At 39.8% G+C, this 22,196-nt stretch overlaps 1 protein-coding gene across 1 annotated transcript in view; it reads right to left on the minus strand.

Annotated features, from left to right (window-relative positions):
* Positions 1–21,760, minus strand: part of TMEFF2 (transmembrane protein with EGF like and two follistatin like domains 2) — a 220,849-nt gene extending 199,089 nt beyond the window's left edge. Inside the window, exons 1-4 of the mRNA XM_041736998.1 lie at positions 21,303–21,760; positions 17,880–17,989; positions 10,267–10,396; positions 5,223–5,249 (exon numbers count right to left, since the gene is read on the minus strand). Of these exons, the coding sequence (XP_041592932.1) occupies positions 5,223–5,249; positions 10,267–10,396; positions 17,880–17,989; positions 21,303–21,474 (439 nt within the window). The 5' untranslated portion in view covers positions 21,475–21,760. The remainder of the gene's footprint in view (positions 1–5,222; positions 5,250–10,266; positions 10,397–17,879; positions 17,990–21,302) is intronic.
* Positions 21,761–22,196: the final 436 nt, after the last annotated feature.

Here is a 22,196-nt window from a genome sequence, read left to right on the forward strand (position 1 = left end):
AGAAAGTAAAATGGATTGCAACCCAGGAAAAGCTGGGATGAGGTTTCAGGTGCAGTTCAGATGGCTATACACCCATTTCCAGGCAAAAGAGCAGCTCTCAGGTGTAGGACTGCAAAAGCAAGGATAGTTTCCACTTTCTCCCCATATGTATTGCCCCGGAAGACTCTCAGACTTTACATGGTAAAATTTCTTCATTGAGTCAGTATTTTAGCTGAACCTGCTTACAACTGATGCCTGTCAGGCTTTGGCTGTCATGGAGAAAATGCATGGTGAGGCATATCGCGTTTGCTAGAACTTTACCACGACAGTAAGGTAGAGAAGGTACAAACCGAGGTCAGGAAAGGGAATGTGTACAGCAATGAGTAAGAGAAAATTTCCTTAGCCTTATATAAGAATGTTTTATGAAATAAATATTCAGCTCTTTGTTATTTACAGTATATTCAACATTTTATTTCTGCAGGGGATTATTTTTCTTTTGATAATTAGAATCATAATTCTTCCCATTGTGTGCTGAGAAGAGAATTTACATGTAATCTCCTTGAGAGTAAAAAAAAAAAAAAAAAAAAAAAAAAAAAACTGTCGTAGTCATTGTTACAGCTGCAGAAACCTTGCCACAATACCACAATACGTATGTTTTATTAGGCTTGTTCAATTCAACCAAATTCCTGAATATCATCAAGTTCAGATAAGAAATGTAAGGATTTTTAAAAAATAATTTCTAAGTTCTCAAACTTCTTACAATACTGTTTGCTAGTTTTTAGCAATCCACATAATCAGAAACAGCACCCTAGGGTCTAAAATTCGTTGCAATGTAAACATCTCTTGCTCTACCCAAAATGTATATAAAGTGAGTATCCTAATTATGGACATCTGAGTAATACCATAGGGCAATTCTACATTAAATAAAAATATATCATAACTGGTTTCACATAGTGAAGTTAACACAACAATTACCTGGATATTAAAAAATCAGTTTTTATACTAATAATGGATATAAATTTGATTTCTCACTATACATATCTAATATTCATCTATTAAATAATTCTCTTAAAACTATGTGATTATATAAGTTGTATAAGGCCCAGTGCTTCCTTTTACCTCATGAGATGAAAATATACCCATTCTATCTATGCTGTATGCCTTAGAGACATTTTATTTTTATAGATGTTATCATACAATTTCCCATAAGATGTTATTAAAATTTAATTGTGGATTTTCTTAGACCCATAGCAAGATAATACATTCATAATTATTTTAATAATTAAAATATAATTTTCATTTTACTGGACTTATTTTTTGTTTTTGGGAGCCTATCAAAAGTCTAATAAGTCCAGAAATATTTTAAAAAGAGAATAATGGAAAATATTCATAGCTTTGTCTTCATAATATGATTAAAAGACCTTAAGAGGAAAGCAGGGGTTAAAAATTATCCTTTAACCACCCACACATCTCTGGATTTTGAGAGGAGGTTTCTTTAATACTTTCTTACTTGCTGCAGTATTTGTTGCTTAAGGAAGTCTGTGGGTGGATAAGATGTTATTATCCCTCCTACACAGACCCGTTTTCTTATTTACAACATTAAATCTCCATATATAAAAGTACTTAAAACACCAACTCTTTCCTTTCAACTACGTTCTGAAATTCTTTGGATTTTGGTCCGCATGTTACCACACATTACTTTCCTATAGGACACATTTATAGTTAAGTATAGTTTATCCTGATTTTTTTTTCAAGTGCGAGTCTATCCGGAAAGGGTCTTTGAAGTAGATGCCTTTCCAACTTTTTGTTTGAAAACAACAAGTCTGATGTTCAAAACTAATAATACAAAATTATTTTTTTATATTAAAGAGTTTCCTTAAACACGAAGAGGTTACAGTCATTGAAATGGCAAAGCCAACCTTTAGGATTTGCATGCAATATTTCTTACTACACTACAGACTACCCTTATAAGTGAACATACATTTGCAGATCATTAAATACATTTTATCTAAATTACATTAGCCCCTTGAATTATTTAGATCAATAGATAAAAATTTTAAAACTCCTTATAAAATGTGAACTAACCAATGTCATGAAACCTTTAAATCTCTTTCATATTGTAGTAAAAATGTTCTCTCAAATGCAGTAAATGACGGATATGCCCTTGTGCAAATGGGATAAACTTATTTTAAAGTAATCAGGTCTAATCTTCATTGCTAATATAAAATTCATTAATTTGAAAAATACTGGACAGTTTTTAAAAAGTAATAAATTAATGTATTTTGAAGTGATTTTAGATTTGGAGGTTTAATGATATCATTTACAATAGCCATACATACAATGTGTTTTGCAAATAAATTTGTTCACTATTCAGATCAATGCATTCCATTTGGGAATTATGTTAACTTTTGTTAAAAGAAATTAGAAAAATAATCATTAACCACCCAAAGTGCTTGCAAAGATGCCCCAATTATTAACTAAATACACATTATTGAGAATATATCCTACAGAGACCAGTTAGAACAATCACTAGCTAGGATTGATGGATTAACCAAACAATCACAGGTAATTTAATCACTTCTGGTTAATTCAAAGGAAACTGATTCTGGCTCCTCTGATACCTTGGTAATAGGCACTATCAAAATACAGAGGCAAGTTCATCCTCTGTACAGCAGAGGTGGTAAGTCAAATATAGTTTAATGTACAATCCACTGGATATGTGAATTGTAATTCTTCAGGTTAAACTAGGTTTTTAGGTTATAGTTATTCAGCTTTTTTGGCACCTTATGATAATAGACTAAAAAATTAACGAAAATTAAAATCATTAGTATTTCAGAGCAAAGTAAGACAAAGACTAGAAAAAAAGGAATTTAGTTAAAAAATTGTTTTGTCTCTGATTAAAAAAATAGTTTATGTAGTAGGAATAAATACTCATTATCACAACTTTCAGAACAACTACTATTTAAAGAGTACAACTCAAAATTAAGTGGGTTATATGTTCTTCTCTTTTTCTAAAGCAATGATTTTTAAGAAGTTGCTTTGTTTTTCCTCGAAGTTACTATAAAGTACCTATAGTTGAAAGGAAGGGTAAAAAGCAAACAGGAGAAGAGAATAAGAAAAGGAAAGTGGTTTCTAACTTATGTATAAAGTTCAAGTTATAAACGTATCCTTGACATCAAAATTATTTCCTAAAATATTACCTTATTTAGATCCCTGGATAACTTAATAAACCCCAAATTTCAATACAGAGTGCAACAAGGAAGAGTGAAGTTGACTTCATTTTCACTTGGATGAGCTAATTATAATGAATGAAAGCTGGAAGCCAGTGTCTGAGATATAAACCATGTCTTCTTAAAAAATAAATTAAAATGAAGAGATTATATATGATATGATAGGGGACTCAAACATAAAAAAGTATATCATTACATTTTAATAGAAAGAGCAATGAAGATTTCTGTGTTCTAGCTTGTTTTGGTCTACGGCCATACCACCCTGAACCCACCCGATCTCGTCTAGCTTGTTTTGTTTTTGAAGATGCTAAAAAATTAATAAGACTTGTTGCATGAATAGTGGAACGCTGAAACTCAACATAATATCTGCAAAATTAGGTAATCTATATATAAAGATTAAATGTAGCTGGGAAATAAACAGAGTTTTGCACAGTAACTACTTCCTTCCAAAATCAGCATTTTTTTAAAAAAAGATTTTATTTATTTATTTCACAGAGAGAGAGCGCACACGAGCAAGTGCGGACACACAAGCAGGGGGAGTGGTAGGCAGAGGGAGCAGGGAGCCCTGGGATCAGGAACGGAGCTGAAGGCAGACAGATACTTAACCAACTAAGCCACCCAGGCACCCCAAAAGCAACTCTTTTAAAATTGATGAATTCCTTAATATTCCAATGGTGAAACAGCTACTCAAGCAACTCTTTTTCCTGTCTTTTTCTCTTTAAGATTTAATTTGTTCTATTAAGATCTTCTTTTCAAACAGCTAGAGAAGCTTTCTTAAGAATACTATATTAATCAGCCAGAGGGTTGGCAGGAAAACAGTTTCTTAGACGTAGTGAATGACTGTCCTAACATCAAATGACTGTCCCATGACATGTGACATTGAAATAAATTTCATGCTCTCATGGTACTAAATCTTGACTCCTGTTCAGTCTCAGTCTTTATGGGAAAAACTGTACTCCAATATTTTGCTGTAATTGTGTTCTCTGGGTATTGCTTATTTAAGCTAGTTAAGCCTTTCATTACATAAAGCAACTTGGTAAATCTTTGGAATATTGCCCAAACTAGATAATAAAGTGTGATAAGTCAGATCTTTCCTGAACCCAAGGCCTTCTTTTCTTTATCTTTTATAAAATTCTGCTTTTAAAAACTAAAATTTACTTGGAATCATACATTTGATCATTTTATACAACTTAAGCAAGGCCTTACGAATGTAGGTCTTCGTTAATTCTTTTTATTACTTTTGTTGAAATTTTATCTAATTTTGTTTTCTTGCTGTGCATAAAGGTGGAACTTTGAATTTCATTTGAAAAAGCATTTTGGGATTTACAATGAAGATTCAATTCATAAATAAAGTCTTATTTGGCAGTACCTCAGACCAAATTTTAAAAGTTTCTGCCTCTTTTATCTTCTGTCTCCCTAAACACACAATTTAATGGTAAAAATATGTTTTGCTTTAGTAAAAATAAATATTAATCAAAGAAGTTATGTAGTGAATTAATTTCATTGTCTTAAGTTCTGTTTATCATTCTTATTTTCTTTTATGAAAAGAAAGCTTTCCGTTTCAAATTATTGATTTGGTAATTAAGACCTTGTTTACATGATATGTGTTAATATCAGTACCTGGCAATTTAGGGCATTGCTATATACTTTAAATCTCTGTATTTAAGTGATTTCTTCAAGAATTCTTTCTGCCCTGCCAAATGATCTTGGAAGCTTCTGTTAGGAAGTTTGACATGCATATCTATCTCAAAGAAAAGTAGGGCACAAACAATAAATAAACTAATAAAAAATATTAGATGACAAAGTTCTCAAGTAAGATTCATAAATATTTTAAATAGTTTTCATGGTATATACATTTATTTAATAAGTAGAATGCTACTTTTTCATTTGCCTCTTTTCTAAAATGCAAAACATGAATTTGTCTCAGAAATCTATAATGGTAAATACATAAGTAAATATACATAAATAACATCCACATATAATTCTTCAAATATATAAAAAGGCAAACCTTACCTCCGTCTCCAGATCCTGATCCTGCATCTAGGAGGAGAAAAGAAATACTTTGGTTTTGTTTGAAAAACATATTCAAAAACTCTTTATGACTTTATTTAGTTCATGTTTACTTCCTTTATTAAGACAGTAATATAATGGAGAAAATGATTACTATTTATTCTGAAAATACATATTCACATCAATTTTATTTAATTTGTATAATATAACTTATAAAATAAATTATTATTTTCATTCTTAAACTTTGTAAAAAAACTATTATCTAACTGATATTATATCCTATTTTGATTATATTCTAAAATTGACTATGTAAAATCTCTCATATTTTTACTTTAACCAGGATGAATTTTGTGCCATTAACAAAAAAAAAAATTGAAAATGAAATGCTTATAACAGTGAGATTCAGAAATTAAACAGGCTTAGACATGTGGCAAATAAACTCATAATTAAGGCTTATATTATTGTAAATCACATACACACAAAAAGAAAATTTATAGATGATTATCTTTTTATATAATTACTAATATGTTTTCCAAATACCACAATTGTGGAGGAGTTTATCTGCCACCAACAACATACTTCATTTTTGAAATCAATAGAAGAGTGAGATTAATTTTTGTTTTTGTGCTTAAAATTGGATAAACTCTAAGTGATGTTGGCAGAAAAAGCCAGTACCCTCCTGCATTCTCTTACTTAATTTCTTCTCTCCCCTCCTTCCTACGTAATTGCAGTCAGTCAAAGTTGTCTGTTTCAGACAACTTAGTTCCCAGAGACACCCAGTTTTCTAGTTGGGAGTCAAGACCGTTGAGTTTCCAACTGATTCCACCTATTAAGTGTAGACATCATCTTCTTTCTGCCTCTCCACTTATTTTCATTCTAAATACATTTTGTTCTGTATTTTTAATGCTAATACTGGGGAATCAGACTAATATTGATATTTTCTGTCTGAAATGCTCTCATCTCACACTAAAATCTCAACCAGGATTCAAGAACTATACCAAATGCCACCGCAATGAATTTGTGTTTGATGCTTTAGTCCAATTTAAAAAACAAAATAAAGCAAAAACCCAAAAACCCATTACTTCTACTTGTTTGCCTCCATGACAGTTTATGAGAGGCATGGCATAAAAAATGATAGGGCAAATGATAGGGCATACAGAAGGCTGACATATGGAAGAGTGGTTGCCTCCCCAACAGTCATGCTTGCCATCATACAAGGCATTAGCAGTGTCAAGATGGAGCAGTATTTTAAATAATACGTCTTGGTGGAGACTCATATTAACTAAATTCACAGGGTCTAACAGATTAGGCCAGCAGATTCTTTTCTTAAGGCAAGCTAATTGGTAAAACAAGTTAAAATAAAAACCCTACTTAGTAAATGTATAATCAAATAAGGATTTTGATCATATGCCTTCACAGTTTAATGATAACAGATCAAGAAAGGCTGAAGCATTTGTCACCCTAATAGAATGGTCCTGTTAGGGCAGCCCCGGTGGCACAGCAGTTTAGCACCGCCTGCAGCCCAGGGCGTGATCCTGGAGGACCTGGATCTAGTCCCACGTCGGGCTCTCTGTATGATGCCTGCTTCTCCCTCTGCCTGTGTCTCTGCCTCTGTCCCTCTCTGTCTCTATGAATATATAAATAAAATCTTTAAAAAAAAAAAAAAAAGAATGGTCCTGTTAACTGAACTGGTAACCCTAACTCATGGAAACATCACTTTTGGACAGGTCAATGCATGAATGGTCGATATTTGTATAATTTCACTGCTAAAATTTTAACTAAATTTAGTTTGATTAATTTGAAAGCTTAATTTAGTATCACTTATCATCAGAGGCTAACAGGTCGTAGTATGATAACACTAATACATTCCACGAGGTTTAGTTGAATGTGTATAGTTTCTCTTTTCTTTCTAAGACTGTAAATCGGGATCCCTGGGTGGCGCAGCGGTTTGGCGCCTGCCTTTGGCCCAGGGCGCGATCCTGGAGACCCGGGATCGAATCCCACATCAGGCTCCTGGCGCATGGAGCCTGCTTCTCCCTCTGCCTGTGTCTCTGCCTCTCTCTTTCTCTCTGTATGACTATCATAAATAAATAAAATTAAAATAAATAAATAAATAAATAAATAAATAAATATAAGACTGTAAATCAAGAACCATGTCTTGTTCAGCTTTTTATACTTATATGCATGTAAGAGTAAATACATAAAACCTTACAGATTCAAACCTCCGAACGTTACTCATTTGATAACATAAGGAATGTTACATAAGCTTCCTAAGCTTATCTGTCCTCTACTCAATGAATATAGTGATGTCTATCTCATTGGGTTATTTTGAGGCTTACTGCACAATAGCATATTTTAAATGCTTATCACTGTGTCTAGAACATAAAAATTAAGATTCTGAATAAACATTTAGCCTATTCATCTATGGATATTCTAATAAGTACATAATGGCTTGGGAAAAGCAAAAAAAAAAATGGTAGTAGTATATTGGCTTGTCTTTCTCATGTATCTTTCTAAAAAGTCAAAGGGCATAGCTCTTAAGACAACTTTGTTTGATGTGACCCAAATTAAGTAAGTAGGAAAGAAAGAAGTGATAGTGGAAAAAAATAATCACAAGTCCAACACATCATTATGAGATAGTGATGGGAAGCTTTAATGATTTCTTTAGTATAAGATAAATATGTAGCCTACTGAAGTCTTACTGGTGAGACACCTAAAGAAGTCATGCTTTTGAATCTAAGAGTCTGAACGCCTCGTTAATGCATTTCTTATAACACAAAAAAGTGAAGTTGACATTGAGGCTGTTGAGAAGACTGCCCAATCGGAAACCATTTTGGGACAAAAAAAAAAAGATTTGTAAATTCAATGAAATATAACAAAGTTATATTTTCTACTGTCTTTTATTCCTAGAGATCACAATTTGCCATCTCTATTCAGTGTCAAATAGCATTAAAAAATAAATGGAAAAATCTGAAAAGAAAAGAATGAGAATTTCTTTTGGTTCAAACGTCAGAACTCTAATTTATTTACAGTCGGACCCAGCTAATCAAAATTACTTTGGTTCCTCTATCATTATTCAGCTCAAAATCCTTTTAGATTTACAAGTCAATAGGACACACATTCAGTAAAACTGGCTTTTACTAAATCAATCCTACAGAAATCTAAGTATGTGAATCAGCTAGGTATGGATCACTCAATTGTGGTTCAATGTTCTAGTTGGCTATGTATGTATTTTCATAGTACAAATAACACGTTAGGGACTAGAATGTAAAGACTTGAATAAATCAGGAGAATGTGAATGCCTGAGCCTATAAGAACCTGGAAGTTGGCAAGTAAGAAAGAGAGATTTTGGTACCAAATATTATTAGCCTTACCATAACTTCATAACTCTTTATTATGACAACTGGCAACTGAGAATTTGGGAACGTCAGAGACAGGCTGGTATCCTATGTGATCTTGGAATAGGAGAACCTTTCCTCAGTACTCCCTGGCGTTGGCCTCCATCATTCTTGGTTTCTTAGAGTGTTTCCATTATTTTTCCCTATGCAATTTGTCTTAACATCTCACTTTAAATGTTCTTCTCCAAGGGTATGGCAGATTGATTTTTTATAACTAGTTTGCTCCTTCTCTTTCTGTTCCCCCCATTTTTACTGTGAGAGCAGAATGCTGGTCCTCCTCCCTCCCCACCGGAGAAGCAAGTCCACTGACTCTCCCCTGTTACTGTCATTTTCATTCATTATTTTTCAGACAAATGGAGTGGCAGTGATCCCTTTGCGTTAGCAAATCAGAAGCAAGTGGGGCACCAGCAAGGACATTTAGTTCACGAGGCAAAGAATCATATAAAAGACTACTTAAAAATCAAAACCAAAACAAAGGCCTACATCATCATCTGTGAATAATACCATTCTTTTCTGCAAGTTCTTAGGAACTTAAGTAATCACTGGTAACATCTGGAACACTATCGATTACTAATAATCAATAGGCTTAAGATAATCTTTTAAAGAATACAAGCCTTCCTCTTTGCTGGTTTTCCAACCCGCCTCAATCTACATGTGACTATTAACATGGTTCCCTGGAACAGAAATACCTGTTATCCGAAAAATATGTGTTATCTAACACTTGTTATCTTTCCAATAAATTAGATTTTTTTTTCCTGGCACTATTTTGTCTTTTCACTTTTGAAGGAAGTTCCTATTTTGGGTCATTATAATTTTCCCTGACATGCTTATGCCATCCAATTCCTCGGAAATTATGACTTTCTAGAAAGATGCTTGTGTGCCATTAAAGACAGCTATCATGGACACTAAAGACTGTAATATATGTGATTTTAATGTGTCAAGCCTAATCTGTAAACTCAGCTGTATTTTAAAGCATTACTCTCTCAAGCTGGGCTTTGTTGCCCTTGTTTATTGTTCTTCCTGTAATACTGTTCAGCTCTAACAATCACTGCACACCAAAGGAAAACCTGAGAAACTCACTCTTCTTCCTCACTCCCTTCAGAGCACTCTTGGTAAAGACAACTTAAAAGAGCTTTGTGGAATCCCAGGCTGACTGTGTTAGAAAGGATAGATGTCCTTCACAAATACATTCTTCAATATAATCATCTAAATGGTTAAGAATAATATTTTATAGTGCTGCGGAGGTCACCCACATTTTTATTTTCAAACCCAGATCTGCAAAACTGCCCTCCAGCAGACAATGCTGTTGTTCAAAACAAACCGACCAACCTTTTTTGTGAGTAGATAGGTTTCTCTATATTTGGGACGTGGGCAGTAAATCTAGACTTCTAATTATATTATTCAACTGTCTGCATTTCATTAAATAACATATGCATTAAAATCAACATCCTTATGGCAGATTTTCTTTTTCTTCCAGAAGTGATTTGAAATGTAAAAAAAAGACAAAATAAGGATAATGTATGCTTTGTACAAAAGAATGAGAGGCTTATCCAGCCAGTATATATTCTGAATTATTTATTTGGAGATAATAGAAAAAGCAAGACACAGTTTCCCAAGGTTTCAGGGAGTCCTCGGGATCACACGCGTACCTGTGGCGCAAGACCCTTCAGACACCACAAGAATCTCGCTCTGCTGTTTGCATGCAGCCTGCCGCAAGTAGCACTCATTCTGGTAGCTCTCCCCATTGGAGCCACACACAGGCACGTAGTCACTGTTGCACTGAGGGACACACAGAGAGAAGCGTAGGTTAGTACTGGAGGCCTTGACACCTGGAACAGAAATAATCATTTACCAAAGAAGGCATTTGTTTTCATTTTCAGCAATCCCATTGTATCCACTAAAGTCTTTAACCTTGTAAGAGCATCATTCAAAGATACACAGAAGTAATGTTAAGTCAGCCAATCAGTCATTTGATTCCGTTGAGGGGCTGTGGGGGGGGGGGGGAGCTTTTAAATTAGGTGATTCCAACAAAGTGATTGGCAAGCAATACTAAAATACTAAATACTTTTAGCAATACTAAAAAGGTATAGCAACAAATGTTATCAACATTTTTTAATACTGGTTTTCAGATATACACCCATCTGGCTTGGCGGGGGAAAAATATCAAAACATGCTACAATATTCAAGTTATTAAAAATAGGTAATGCCTATCTGTGTTTTTTTGTTTTTTTTTTTGTTTTTGCCTATCTGTGTTTAGAGCAGATGTGTATCGCCGAAATGCCAATGAAATCAGTTACTCTTTAGTATGGTTTTTTTCTCTGTTGAAGTTTAATCTTTACAAACTTCTATAAGTTGGATAAGACATTTGGGTTACTAATTAATCTGCCACATATCTTTAGATATTGACAGATATACTGCAAGAAAAAACCAAAAGAATATGGAACAGAGGGGAAAACAACAACTGTTGAAATCTATGTAAGCGGTATTGATTATTGAAAAGCATGACTATTAATATATATTTCATAAAGAGAAGAGTTCATTTTTAAAACAGCCTCATTACAAAGAAAGTACACATTTCACAATGGAAATTAGGCAACCTACAGGGTATACTCATCATAATATAATCACACTCTAAGGCATTAGCGATCCTTGGCTGTGTCCTATACCTGCTAATTACACTAGAGATGTGATTATCTCATGATTACTACTACTGATGTGTTTCATTGCTTAATTGTAACAAATGCAATAACTAAGATGATTATTTATGAATACACACATATGCCAGAAACTAAGTAAAGCAAATCATACGTACACATGCATGTGGAAACACTTTCCTATTTTCTAGTTCTTATTAAAATACTTGGATTTTTCATGGCTGTAAATTTATAACACATACAAAATAAACCCATGATCTAGTGAGATGGCTAGGAAACTTTTAACATATAGGGTAATAAACCTAAAACTCTATCATAAGGTAAATTCAACTCAAAGATTTATACCAAAAAAAGTACAAATTCCCAATAAAATTATAATCTTATCATAAAAACCTGGTATTTATTTTTTTACTCTATTTCCTTAGAATATCTGGACTTTCTCCTTCTTCATCAATCATTTAACTCTTGCTCTTTGCCTTTATGTAACAATGGCTTAATCATCCGAGTAATTTATATATGAAATAGGATAAGCCAATGTTGTCTGCAATGAAAGTCTTATTTTATGAGTCTTTTTATCTGTTATTAAAAAACTGAAACATAGCTTAGTAATAGCGATATACTTTTCTTGCGATAGTAAATCCAAATTGTATGATACTCATATTATGATCTCCGTTAACGGCTAACATGATGATTTAGATATTAAACCATAACTACTTAGAAATCACTTCCATGTGATTAAAATGATTTAAATATTTTAAATATGACATGTTTTAGAAATCTTCTCTATTATTCCTAGTTTAGATATTCTGGAAGCCCTCTCTGCAGTAATTCCTTTCCACAGTTACATTCTTGGCTCCCAAACTCAGTCTACCTGTGTTACTATATTTAAAAACTGTTTTGAAAAATAAATAAATAAATAAATAAATAAATAAATAAATAATAAAAACTGTTTTGATTAGAACCTTTCACTAACGAGGATCTTTAACTCAACAGGCATGCACTTCTGATCAGGTAATATGTGTGTAAGGGCTGCCTTCCACAAGCTTTCTAAATACATATGTATTTTTTAGCTTACATCTGAGAATTGTCCTACCACAGGACGCAAAACATTATCACTACTGAAGAAGAAAGGCAATGGCCAAACGTCAGTAAGGAGTCGAATTCTCCAGTGAGCAGTACGGAGGGAACACCAACTACATGGGGCTTCTGCTCCATGGTCAGAACCATAGCCTGGGAGGCAGGTGGATGGACAGGTGCTTGATAAATGTGCCGTGTTCAGGACCAGGGAGGATTTATGAAGACCCACTAACACCACAGTGGTTACCTGAGCACATGGAGGAGAGATCGGAAAGCAGGGAACAACTGTAACCTATCACAGTCAATGGACCTGGTGACACTTGCAGTAGGCAGAAAACAGTCAAAATTAGTGTGATGGCTGGACTATTAGCTTCTCCTGTTCAGGTCCTAGAATTCTAGTCTTTGGCTACCTTTTAATCTCCATCTTCAGACCTGCCTACAACAATGTGTAGATTATTTGGGCCCACATTTTCTTCTCTCCAATCCCTGGAACCTCTCTATTTATATTTCTCATCTACTTCTGCCGAATATTTAGATGTAGTGAGTGGACAGGGGGTAAGGGGCGGGAGGTATTTATCATCTCTGTCAAGCGCTAACACACAATGCTGATGTGCATCTTAAAAGACGGAACAAACTGATAAAGTGTTCATATGCCACTTCTGAGGGATGCAGTAAGCCAAATGTGAACAGTGCTAAAAACAGAGCTGCCAAGTTCCATGCACAAGCCAAGAGGGAGATTTGTATGGAGCTGAAAAGAGCTTAACTGTAGATTATCAGCGCAATGTTTTTGGCCTTTAATACCATGCCTTGCACTCATTAATATGAATAATACAAGGAGGAAGCACACTCTCAATCATTATGGCTCAGGAGTGGAAGTCTGGTCCTAGTTTCCTCAATTTCTCTCACTGCTCTGGTGGAGGGCCTTGTGTGTATCTCACAACTATTAAATATTTAACAAGCTTGTAGCTCAGTTTTCCCATTTGAAATGGTTACCTAAGGCATTTGGGAGGATTAACAGAGTCATGTCTTTAAAATACTTTGGAATACTCATTTATAAAAAGATATGTAAATTATTTGTGTCTCACGCTAAACATTTTTTTGTTGTTTGAGTATAGTTGACACACCATCTAAAACTGACACTAAACACACGTCTAAAATTATAGAAATAAAGGAAAACAGAATAACCCCCACACATAAAAATAACCTAAGTATGCTGTTAAGCCTAAGTATGCCAAATTATTGGAAGTAGTTTTTAGTGGCAATCATGATACTGCTCAGTTTCAGATGAAAGGACGGATTCAGATGTTAAGTGACTTGCTAAAGGCCACAAAGTTGGCTGGTAAGAGAAAAAACAACACTCAGGCCCAGATGGCTAGACCCATAAATGTATGTGTTGTACAAACTCCCTCTCAGGGGAGGAGTGATTCTATTTTTCTTAAGATGTTATAAAAATCTTAAGTTTATTTTCCAAATATGTGTTTTCCAGTGGAATGATTTTGCTCCAAAGTGTCCACATTGCTTAAGAAAGTAGCTACATATCACACTAGTGTATTCAATGACTTGACACTCTAGAATATATGGGATTCATTTTACTACAAATGAACAAAAATGTATGTGAGAAGTTTTTTCCTATGATTTATTGCTTGTTTGGTTAATAAGGATTTCTTTTAGCTGAGATTTCAGCATCTAGAAGCTATGTAGAACTTATATTTTATAGATTGTCGGCACCTTCCATAGAGTCTGGCATGTAGAAGGTACTCCACAGATGTTAAGTGAATTCTTGTTATATTCCCAGTTGTCAAAGGCTTAAGAATAATGGCTTAGGATATGGTAGGTTTCTCTTCCAAAAAAGAAAAAGATAAAAAACCTGCACATGTCCCAATCCTTTGATCGTTCCATAAGTAACTTTTTCTTCTCTGTAACCACATTTCTTTAAATGAAAGAAAATATGACTTTAAGAGTGGGCAAGCCTGTGGCTATGGTGACAGTGACTCTGTGTGACTTCTCAAGCTAGGTCATTAAAGGATACAGCTTCTATCTGGCTCTTTCTCTCTTTCTGGACACTTGCCCCTGACACACAGCCATTGTGGTCTGAGGAAACTCAAACTAGCACATACAGAGAGAGATCCACATTAAGGACCAGGGTGTCCAGCTGACAGTGAGACATATGAGTGGGAGCCCTGAGAAGAGTGCAGAACCAAGCCTTTGAATTCTCTCTCTCCCTCAGCTAATGCCAAGGGAAGCAGAGATGAGATGTTTCCCTTAAGCCCTGTCCTATTGTAGATTCATGAGCAGAAGAACTGTTCATTATTTTTGGGGCCACTAAGTTCTGGGCAATTTGTTATGCAGTTCTAGTAAGTGGAACAATTATAGACCTAAAGCATGCTTATCAAATACAAATAATGAATACGTGAAATAAAGGATATCTGAAAGACAGAAGGCTTCATCATATTTTTAAATTACAAACTGATTAAATAAATAAATAAATAAATAAATAAATAAATAAATAAATTACAAACTGATAATTGGTCATTGTATGACCAATACTATCTATGGATAACCACTACGCTTCTTCCTTTCGTCCTTTCTTCCTTCCTTCTTCCTTTCATTCATCTATCCATCCATCCCTCTAATTATCTCTAAATTTTCCTCTCCACAATTGATATATCATATTGACCAGCATGCCATCTGGTATTCTGATAGGAACATGGCTCCAGGCCGTATCTGGAACTCACATCATCACCTATAAAACAGCTGTACTACCTTGGATACTGAATTGTCTACGATAACTTGGTATTGCTGTTGCTGATATTCTCACTTGCACGTATAATAATATTTGGGGAAAAAATTAGATTTGGTGTCAAAGGACTTAGGTTCTTACTTTAAGATCACCACTTAATGATGGTTATTTATATTTTGGGCCTTAATTTCCTCATCTGTAAAAGGAGGAGGAAATAATTACCACTCAGTTCTGACAAATATGTTTATTTTCAATCATCTAACAGAAGTTAAGGCAAATATATGTTCACTTTAATGTTCCAAGTTGGAAAACTGTAGATCACACGCACGCACGCACACACACACACACACACACACACTTCTCTCAAATTTCTCTCTCCAGCCAGAATGACCATGGTTTCCATCCTATTTGAATGAAAGAATTTCTGTAAACAGAATAAACAGAGAGTAGACAATCTAAGCTAGTTTAGTATTTAGGAAAATAAATTATCAGGACATCTCCCTTTTCATCATACAGGGGAAAAAAAACCACAAACAAACAAATAACAACAACCTCAAACTCAGTGGAATGTACCGGAAAAGGACTGAATCAAGATACTCTTAACCTAAAATATCCTATTATCCTTTGCACAATTTGTGCATTTTCTTTGATCTTCAACTTAATCCAGCCATTCTATATTCTCACTATGTGTAGAGTCTAAATTTTCCAGAAGGAAATGTTTATTTTCTCTGGACAGACTGACAACCATCACAAAGCACAAGCTAATAGCAGTAGTAATCTCGTAGTAAATTTAAATGTTACGGGCATTAGGAAAAAAAAATACATTGTAGGTTCTTATTCAAACTTGCATTCATTGCCCACTCCCAAATCTACTCCACTCAAAAGGTATTTAAATTAGTGACGAACGTAAAGGGCTGACCAAAGCACGAAAAACATAAATATTTTTGTCGTTAAAAGTTTTACCAAAACCCTTTGTGGAACCTGAAAACCAAACATAATTTCTTTAATAAGAAAACCATGCGTCCCTTTTAGTAGCATGCATCCATTTAGAATGTTGTGAACTCTGTTATTTTTCTCTTGTTGAAATTGTATTAGAATTATGGCTTTCCATTTGAAGAACATTCCTTTTGGTTCACTTTATACCGTTTAGGAATTCACTTCTTATTTCTACCCTTGGTTATGAAAGTAACACAAATTTATGGGAATCACAAACCAAACGGGGGGAAAATCCACAAAATACTTTGAGTCTTTAATTAATGATTTATCCACCTGTATTTTCTCCTTAGTTAGCATTTGGGGAAAGTATGAATTGGAGAGTTTTCATGCTCCATCTCTCTCATGTAGTTCATTGAAAGAACATAATTACATTGTTCAGTGTGGCTGGAGACCTTAGAGGTTGGTGTTACATGCATATTAAATATGCACAAATATGTTTCTAACACTAGTATGGTCTGAAAGACTGTAGTATGGTCACAACAATACTGACCCACCAGGAGGTGGTGCACTTTGCAAATATCAGTCCTTTTATTGCTTTTCTTAGAAAGAAGAAAATAAAGTCCAAGCAGCTTTTAGCTTATCTATAAACCATTCAAACTATATTTAAATATGAATTCCCTTATCTCTCTCACCGGGAGGTTGAATGTAACTTAAAATATTTAATTTCATCAACAATTCTAAATACTACATGCTGTATCAATTGTTTAGACCGAATTTGGGTTTAATATTTTCATTTCATTTATTCTGTATTCATTTATTCTGTATTCTTCTTTTCTTTTCTTCCTTTTTAAATTTTACTTTTGCCTACAATCTTGGAAAAGTTTTCCCTGATCCCACTTATGTAGTTTTGTTTATTCGCATATTTCCTGGTTGAACCTTGTGTTAGAATTCATGTGCATTTAAAAAAGTAATTCAGCAACACTCAAAGGTGAATAGAAGACATTAGCACAACGCCTATGATAGTTGAAGGCATATATGCTTGTATACACATTTTGAGAGAAAAGAAGGTTTATAATTTACATGGGGTAAAGCAGTTGTTAGATGATGACTGAAGAGCTCTAGCTTTCTATAGATACTCATAACCCAGTTTTGATGATACCAGTGCTGCAATCTTCCTCTCTCTTTTTTTTTTAAATATTTTTTATTTATTTTTTTAACATGAGGCAAAGTACATTTTTCTAACATTTATGAAATGACTTGCAGCTATTTGTACTCTTTTGGATTCCTGGGAGATTCAGCTAAAATTGAATGTGGTCCATGAGAAGTTGATATATATTAATAAGTTCCACGATTTCAAAAACTAGCACAGTGATGTTGGAGTCACATGAATAAGGAGTTTATTTAAATACTTAACCGGCTTGCCAGGATAATAAAACCTAAAGCCATTTAGGCAGAGCAACAGGATCAAAAAATGATAGCCCCAATGAAAAAAGAACAAAAGTACAAATCCACACTTCTTTTCCATTGATTATTTTGGCTATTAGCCCCAGCAGCTGATTTATAAAATGCATGCTAGACGGGACGCATAAGCATAATTTGCCTCTGACACATCAAAAGAACAACCTGAAGCTTTCTACCGCCAGTGGCATTCATAACTCTGGCATACACATTTCTCCAAAAAGCTCGGTCTTTTCTGACATCCGTTGGCTCTCTTTGCAGTACAGTACTCTTGCTTGGTGCCAGCTTTCCTCTTAGCTTGCATAGCTATAAATTGCCAGGTGATGGGTTGTAAAGGGAGATCCCTCCTTTGTAGTCTCCTTAATGAATACGAAGATGCAAAAATCAGACTTCTTACCTTGAACTGACAGACGCAAGTCACAGTGTCTCCAATTCTTAAACATTCCCCATCAAATTTACAGGTGTTGGTGTCACAGAGGAAGAGATCATTTTCTCTGTCATCATAACCTCAAATTTAAAGAGAATACTCCAGTCATTAAAAAATGTTATAGACCTTAGGGGGAAAAAAGAAAAAGCACTATCTTGAAGCTTTAAAAGCATTGCTCTAAATTTTAATTCCAATAACCACAGCTATACTGCAAGGTCATTCTCTACTGATAACCTCCAAAATCTAGTTAAGTGATCAATATTCATTTCTTTCTTTTCACAGTTCTTTTCTAGCCAATTCTCCTTTAATATTCTTTTTTGATATTGCTATTTTATTTTAGCCAGGGTTAATGCTGGCAGCAGTAAATGAAGGTTTCACACTTGCTTCCTAGCTTCATTATTTTTTTTTCTCATTAAGTAGACGGTAGTTTATGACCCCCACACTCCACATTTTAGAAATGAGCTGGTGATGGTCTCTGAATGTCATTTTACCAATTCTCCATTGTTAATCATTCTTTTACTTTAAGGTCTGGAACGGCCCCTTATTTGGAATTTCTCCAGACAAAGAGGAAACAAAGCCCCAATAATAAAGATAAACAGGCACAGTGTTTGCCGTGATGGTCTGTCTGGCTCAAATGAAGATTGATCACCTCTAAGTTAACAGGGGTGGAGAGGTGTGCCAGGTTCTCAAAAATCGGCCAGGAAAACAAGTTTGTTCTCTTTAGTTTCTGCAGATCTCTTTAAGATAGCTGGCTCACAATAATACATTTCTTAATTGTCAAACTCAATTTCACACTTAGGTTAGTTACTTCCTAAAACAATACTATGCTTAGGAGGTAGCAGACCAAGTACGCATTGGACCACAAAGCTGTGACCGTTTCAAACAAGTGATTTTGCAGGTTGTTGAACGTGCCTATCTATGATAAAGCACCAGAGAAGGGATTCGACACCTGCAGAGTGGAACTTAGCTTCTCACAAATATATATATACATATGCACCTACGAACCAGGAAGGAGTTAAAGAAAACCTGTTCAATTTTACAGAGAATAACCAAATTTAGAAATTGCCAAAAACAGAACAAAGGCCATCTCTTTGACCCAAATTTAACAGGGCTGCAGAGCTCAACCTGTCTTTAGAAAGCACTAACTATGATGATGCCTAATCATTTTCCTGGTGGAATTTACAGCCCTTAGCAGCCTTGGTCTGCGTGTTTTTTCATCCTGTGAGTTACAGTTGGCCGTTCCCACCTCCCCGAAGTTCCAGACACTTGAGCTTGCATGCATCCCTGGGAACCACTTTATTCAGAGCCAGATTTAACTACAGCAGGATCCCATCTACAGAAGATGAGAAAATTCCATGCATACTCGCGAGCACGAGCAGACAGCAGACCAGGGGGACAATGCCCCGGGCAGGTTGACGCGGTTTGCAAAGCCAGAGAAATGGCACCACGACCCCGGCCGGGGGATGCGCGCTGGGCCGGCTCCAGGAAGGACAGCCAAGGCCACTTGGGGTGCAGCAGCCCCCAGCCCCCGGCCCGGCTTCCCTCCGAGGCTTCCGGGCGCGGAGCCCGCCCAGCTCCCAGCTCCCAAGGGGCCCGGGCGGGCCTGCAGGGTGCCTGGCCCCTGGAGCCGAGTCACCCCGCGCCCCCGGGTCAGGCCCGGCTGTGCGCACCGCCCCCCACCCCCCCGCCCCGGGCCTGGGAGACCCGCGAACCGCCTCTTTCCTCAACTTCCCTCCGCCCCGGAGCAGCTCGGGGACGCCGGGGAGAAGCATCTCTGGGCTGCAGATGCGACGTCGTTTGCAGCCAAGTGGAGGAGGAGGAGGAAGAGGAGGAGGAGGAGGAGGATGTGAGAGAGGGAGCAAGGGGGGAGGAGGGATGGGAATCTCCCGAAACCTAAGCTCCAGGATCCGTGTGACCTGGGCTCGAGGGCCAGAGCAGGGCGCCTCGCTGGCACCCGGGATCCGCGCATCCCCTGCAGGGGCCCTATTTGATTGATCGCTTTCTCGCTGGTTCTCTCTCATAAAGTTATTTCTCGCTCCTTCTAGCTAGACTTTTTTTTTTTTTTCCTTCTTTCTTTTTTCTTTAATGACGGGAAAAGGGTCTGCTTTTAGGCTTTCCCACAAAGGTCGGTCGGGTGCTCTTTTGGGTGGATCCACAGAACAATCCCGTTTACTCTTTCTTAAAGAAAAAAAAAAAAAAAGCATCCGCAGTCCTAAGTGCAAGGATGCAAAGGTCCCTCCACCTGCACTTTCGGGCCCCCCAGCCCCGCCCACCCTCCCACCCACCGTAGCGGCCTGCAACGCTCCCGGGGCTCCTCCGGGTGCACGGGGGTCGGCTAAGGAATGGGGGGGCCGAGCAGACGCACGGAGGCAGGTGCCCGGGGCTGCAGACGCGGCTCCAAGGGGTGGACGGGGGTCGGGTCAGGAATGGGGGGGGGGACAGTGGGAGAGCCCCGAGCAGACGCACGGAGGCAGGTGGGGGGGCTGCAAACTGGGCTCCTCGGGGTGGACGGGGGTCGGCTCAGGAATGGGGGGGCCGAGCAGACGCACGGAGGCAGGTGCCCGGGGCTGCAGACGCGGCTCCAAGGAGTGGACGGGGGTCGGCTCAGGAATGGGGGGGACTGAGGGGGGGCCGAGCAGACGCACGGAGGCAGGTGGGGGGGCTGCAAACTGGGCTCCTCGGGGCGGACGGGGGTCGGCTCAGGGATGCGGGGGGCCGAGCAGACGCACGGAGGCAGGTGCTCGGGCTGCAAACGGGGCTCCCCGGGGTGGACGCGGGTCGGCTCAGGAATGCGGGGGGCCGAGCGGACGCACGGAGGCAGGTGCTCGGGCTGCAAACGGGGCTCCTCAGGGTGGACGGGGGTCGGCTCAGGGATGCAGGGGGCCGAGCGGACGCACAGAGGCAGGTGCCCCGGCTGCAAACGGGGCTCCCCGGGGTGGACGGGGGTCGGCTCAGGGATGCGGGGGGCCGAGCGGACGCACGGAGGCAGGTGCTCGGGCTGCAAACGGGGCTCCTCAGGGTGGACGGGGGTCGGCTCAGGGATGCGGGGGGCCGAGCGGACGCATGGAGGCAGGTGCTCGGGCTGCAAACGGGGCTCCCCCGGGTGGACGGGGGTCGGCTCAGGGATGCCGGGGCCCGAGCGGACGCACGCTGGCAGGTGCTCGGGCTGCAAACGGGGCTCCCCGGGGTGGACGGGGGTCGGCTCAGGGATGCCGGGGCCCGAGCGGACGCACGGAGGCAGGTGCCCCGGCTGCAAATGGGGCTCCCCGGGGTGGACGGGGGTCGGCTCAGGGATGCCGGGGCCCGAGCGGACGCACGCTGGCAGGCGCCCGGGCTGCAGACGCGGCTCCTCCGCGGGCCGGGGCGGGGCGGCGCTGGGGCGCCCGGACTCACCGGAGCAGTTCCAGCCGGTGGGCGTCTGGCAGTCGCTCAGGGAGGTAGGGAAAGCCGCGAGCCTGGCGGGGCGGGCGACGAGCAGCAGCGCGCCGGGCAGCAGCAGCAGCCAGCAGAAGCCCTCGCACAGGGTCCAGCCGCCGCCCGGCCGCGGGGGCTCCGCCAGCACCATGGCTACTCGGCGCGGCTCCGCAGCGGCCAGCGGCTTCCGGGCAACGCGCGATCGCGGGGGCCGGGCGGCGGGCTCCTGGGCATCCCGCGGCGGCGGCGGCGGCGGCGGGGGGGCGCGCACCGGGCGGGGACGCGGCGGCCGGACCCGCGCGGCACCGCCGGAGTTTCAGAAACATGCAGCGCCCCGGCCCTGGCCCGGCAGCGGGAGCGAGGTCGGCCGGCGGGCTGCGCCGGGGGCGCGGGGCGCTGCGGCCATGGGGGCGCGGGGCGGGGCGGGGCGGGGCGGGGCGCGGGGAGCCGGGACGCGGGCCGGGAGCACCGTCAGGGCGCCGCTCGGGCCCGCCGCCGCCGCTCGCGCTCTGCCGCGCGCATCCCCCGGCGCTCGGGAAGCAGCAGGTCCTCAGCCCGCCCGGGGTCACGTGGGCGGGGGCGGGCGGCCGCCGATTGGCCGAGCGGGATGCGGCCCGGGGGGCGGGGCCGGGGGCGGGGCGCGGCGGCGGCGGCGGCGGCGGCGGCGCAGAGGGCGGCGGGGGGCGGGGGGGGGGCGCGGCTGCCGGGCGGACCCCGCGCCCCGCCGCCTGCCCCGCTCCCGCGCGCGACCCCGGGCCGCCTGTGCCCCCGCGGCGGGCGCGTCTCCGAGCTGGAGCCGGGGCCGGAGCGCACCCGGGCTCGCGCCGGGCGGACGCAGCGGGAGCGGGGACCCGGCCCCGGGGCCGGGGGGAG

Source organism: Vulpes lagopus, chromosome 22 (assembly GCF_018345385.1).
Source record: "Vulpes lagopus strain Blue_001 chromosome 22, ASM1834538v1, whole genome shotgun sequence".
In the NCBI taxonomy this organism is placed as follows: Eukaryota; Metazoa; Chordata; class Mammalia; order Carnivora; family Canidae; genus Vulpes; species Vulpes lagopus.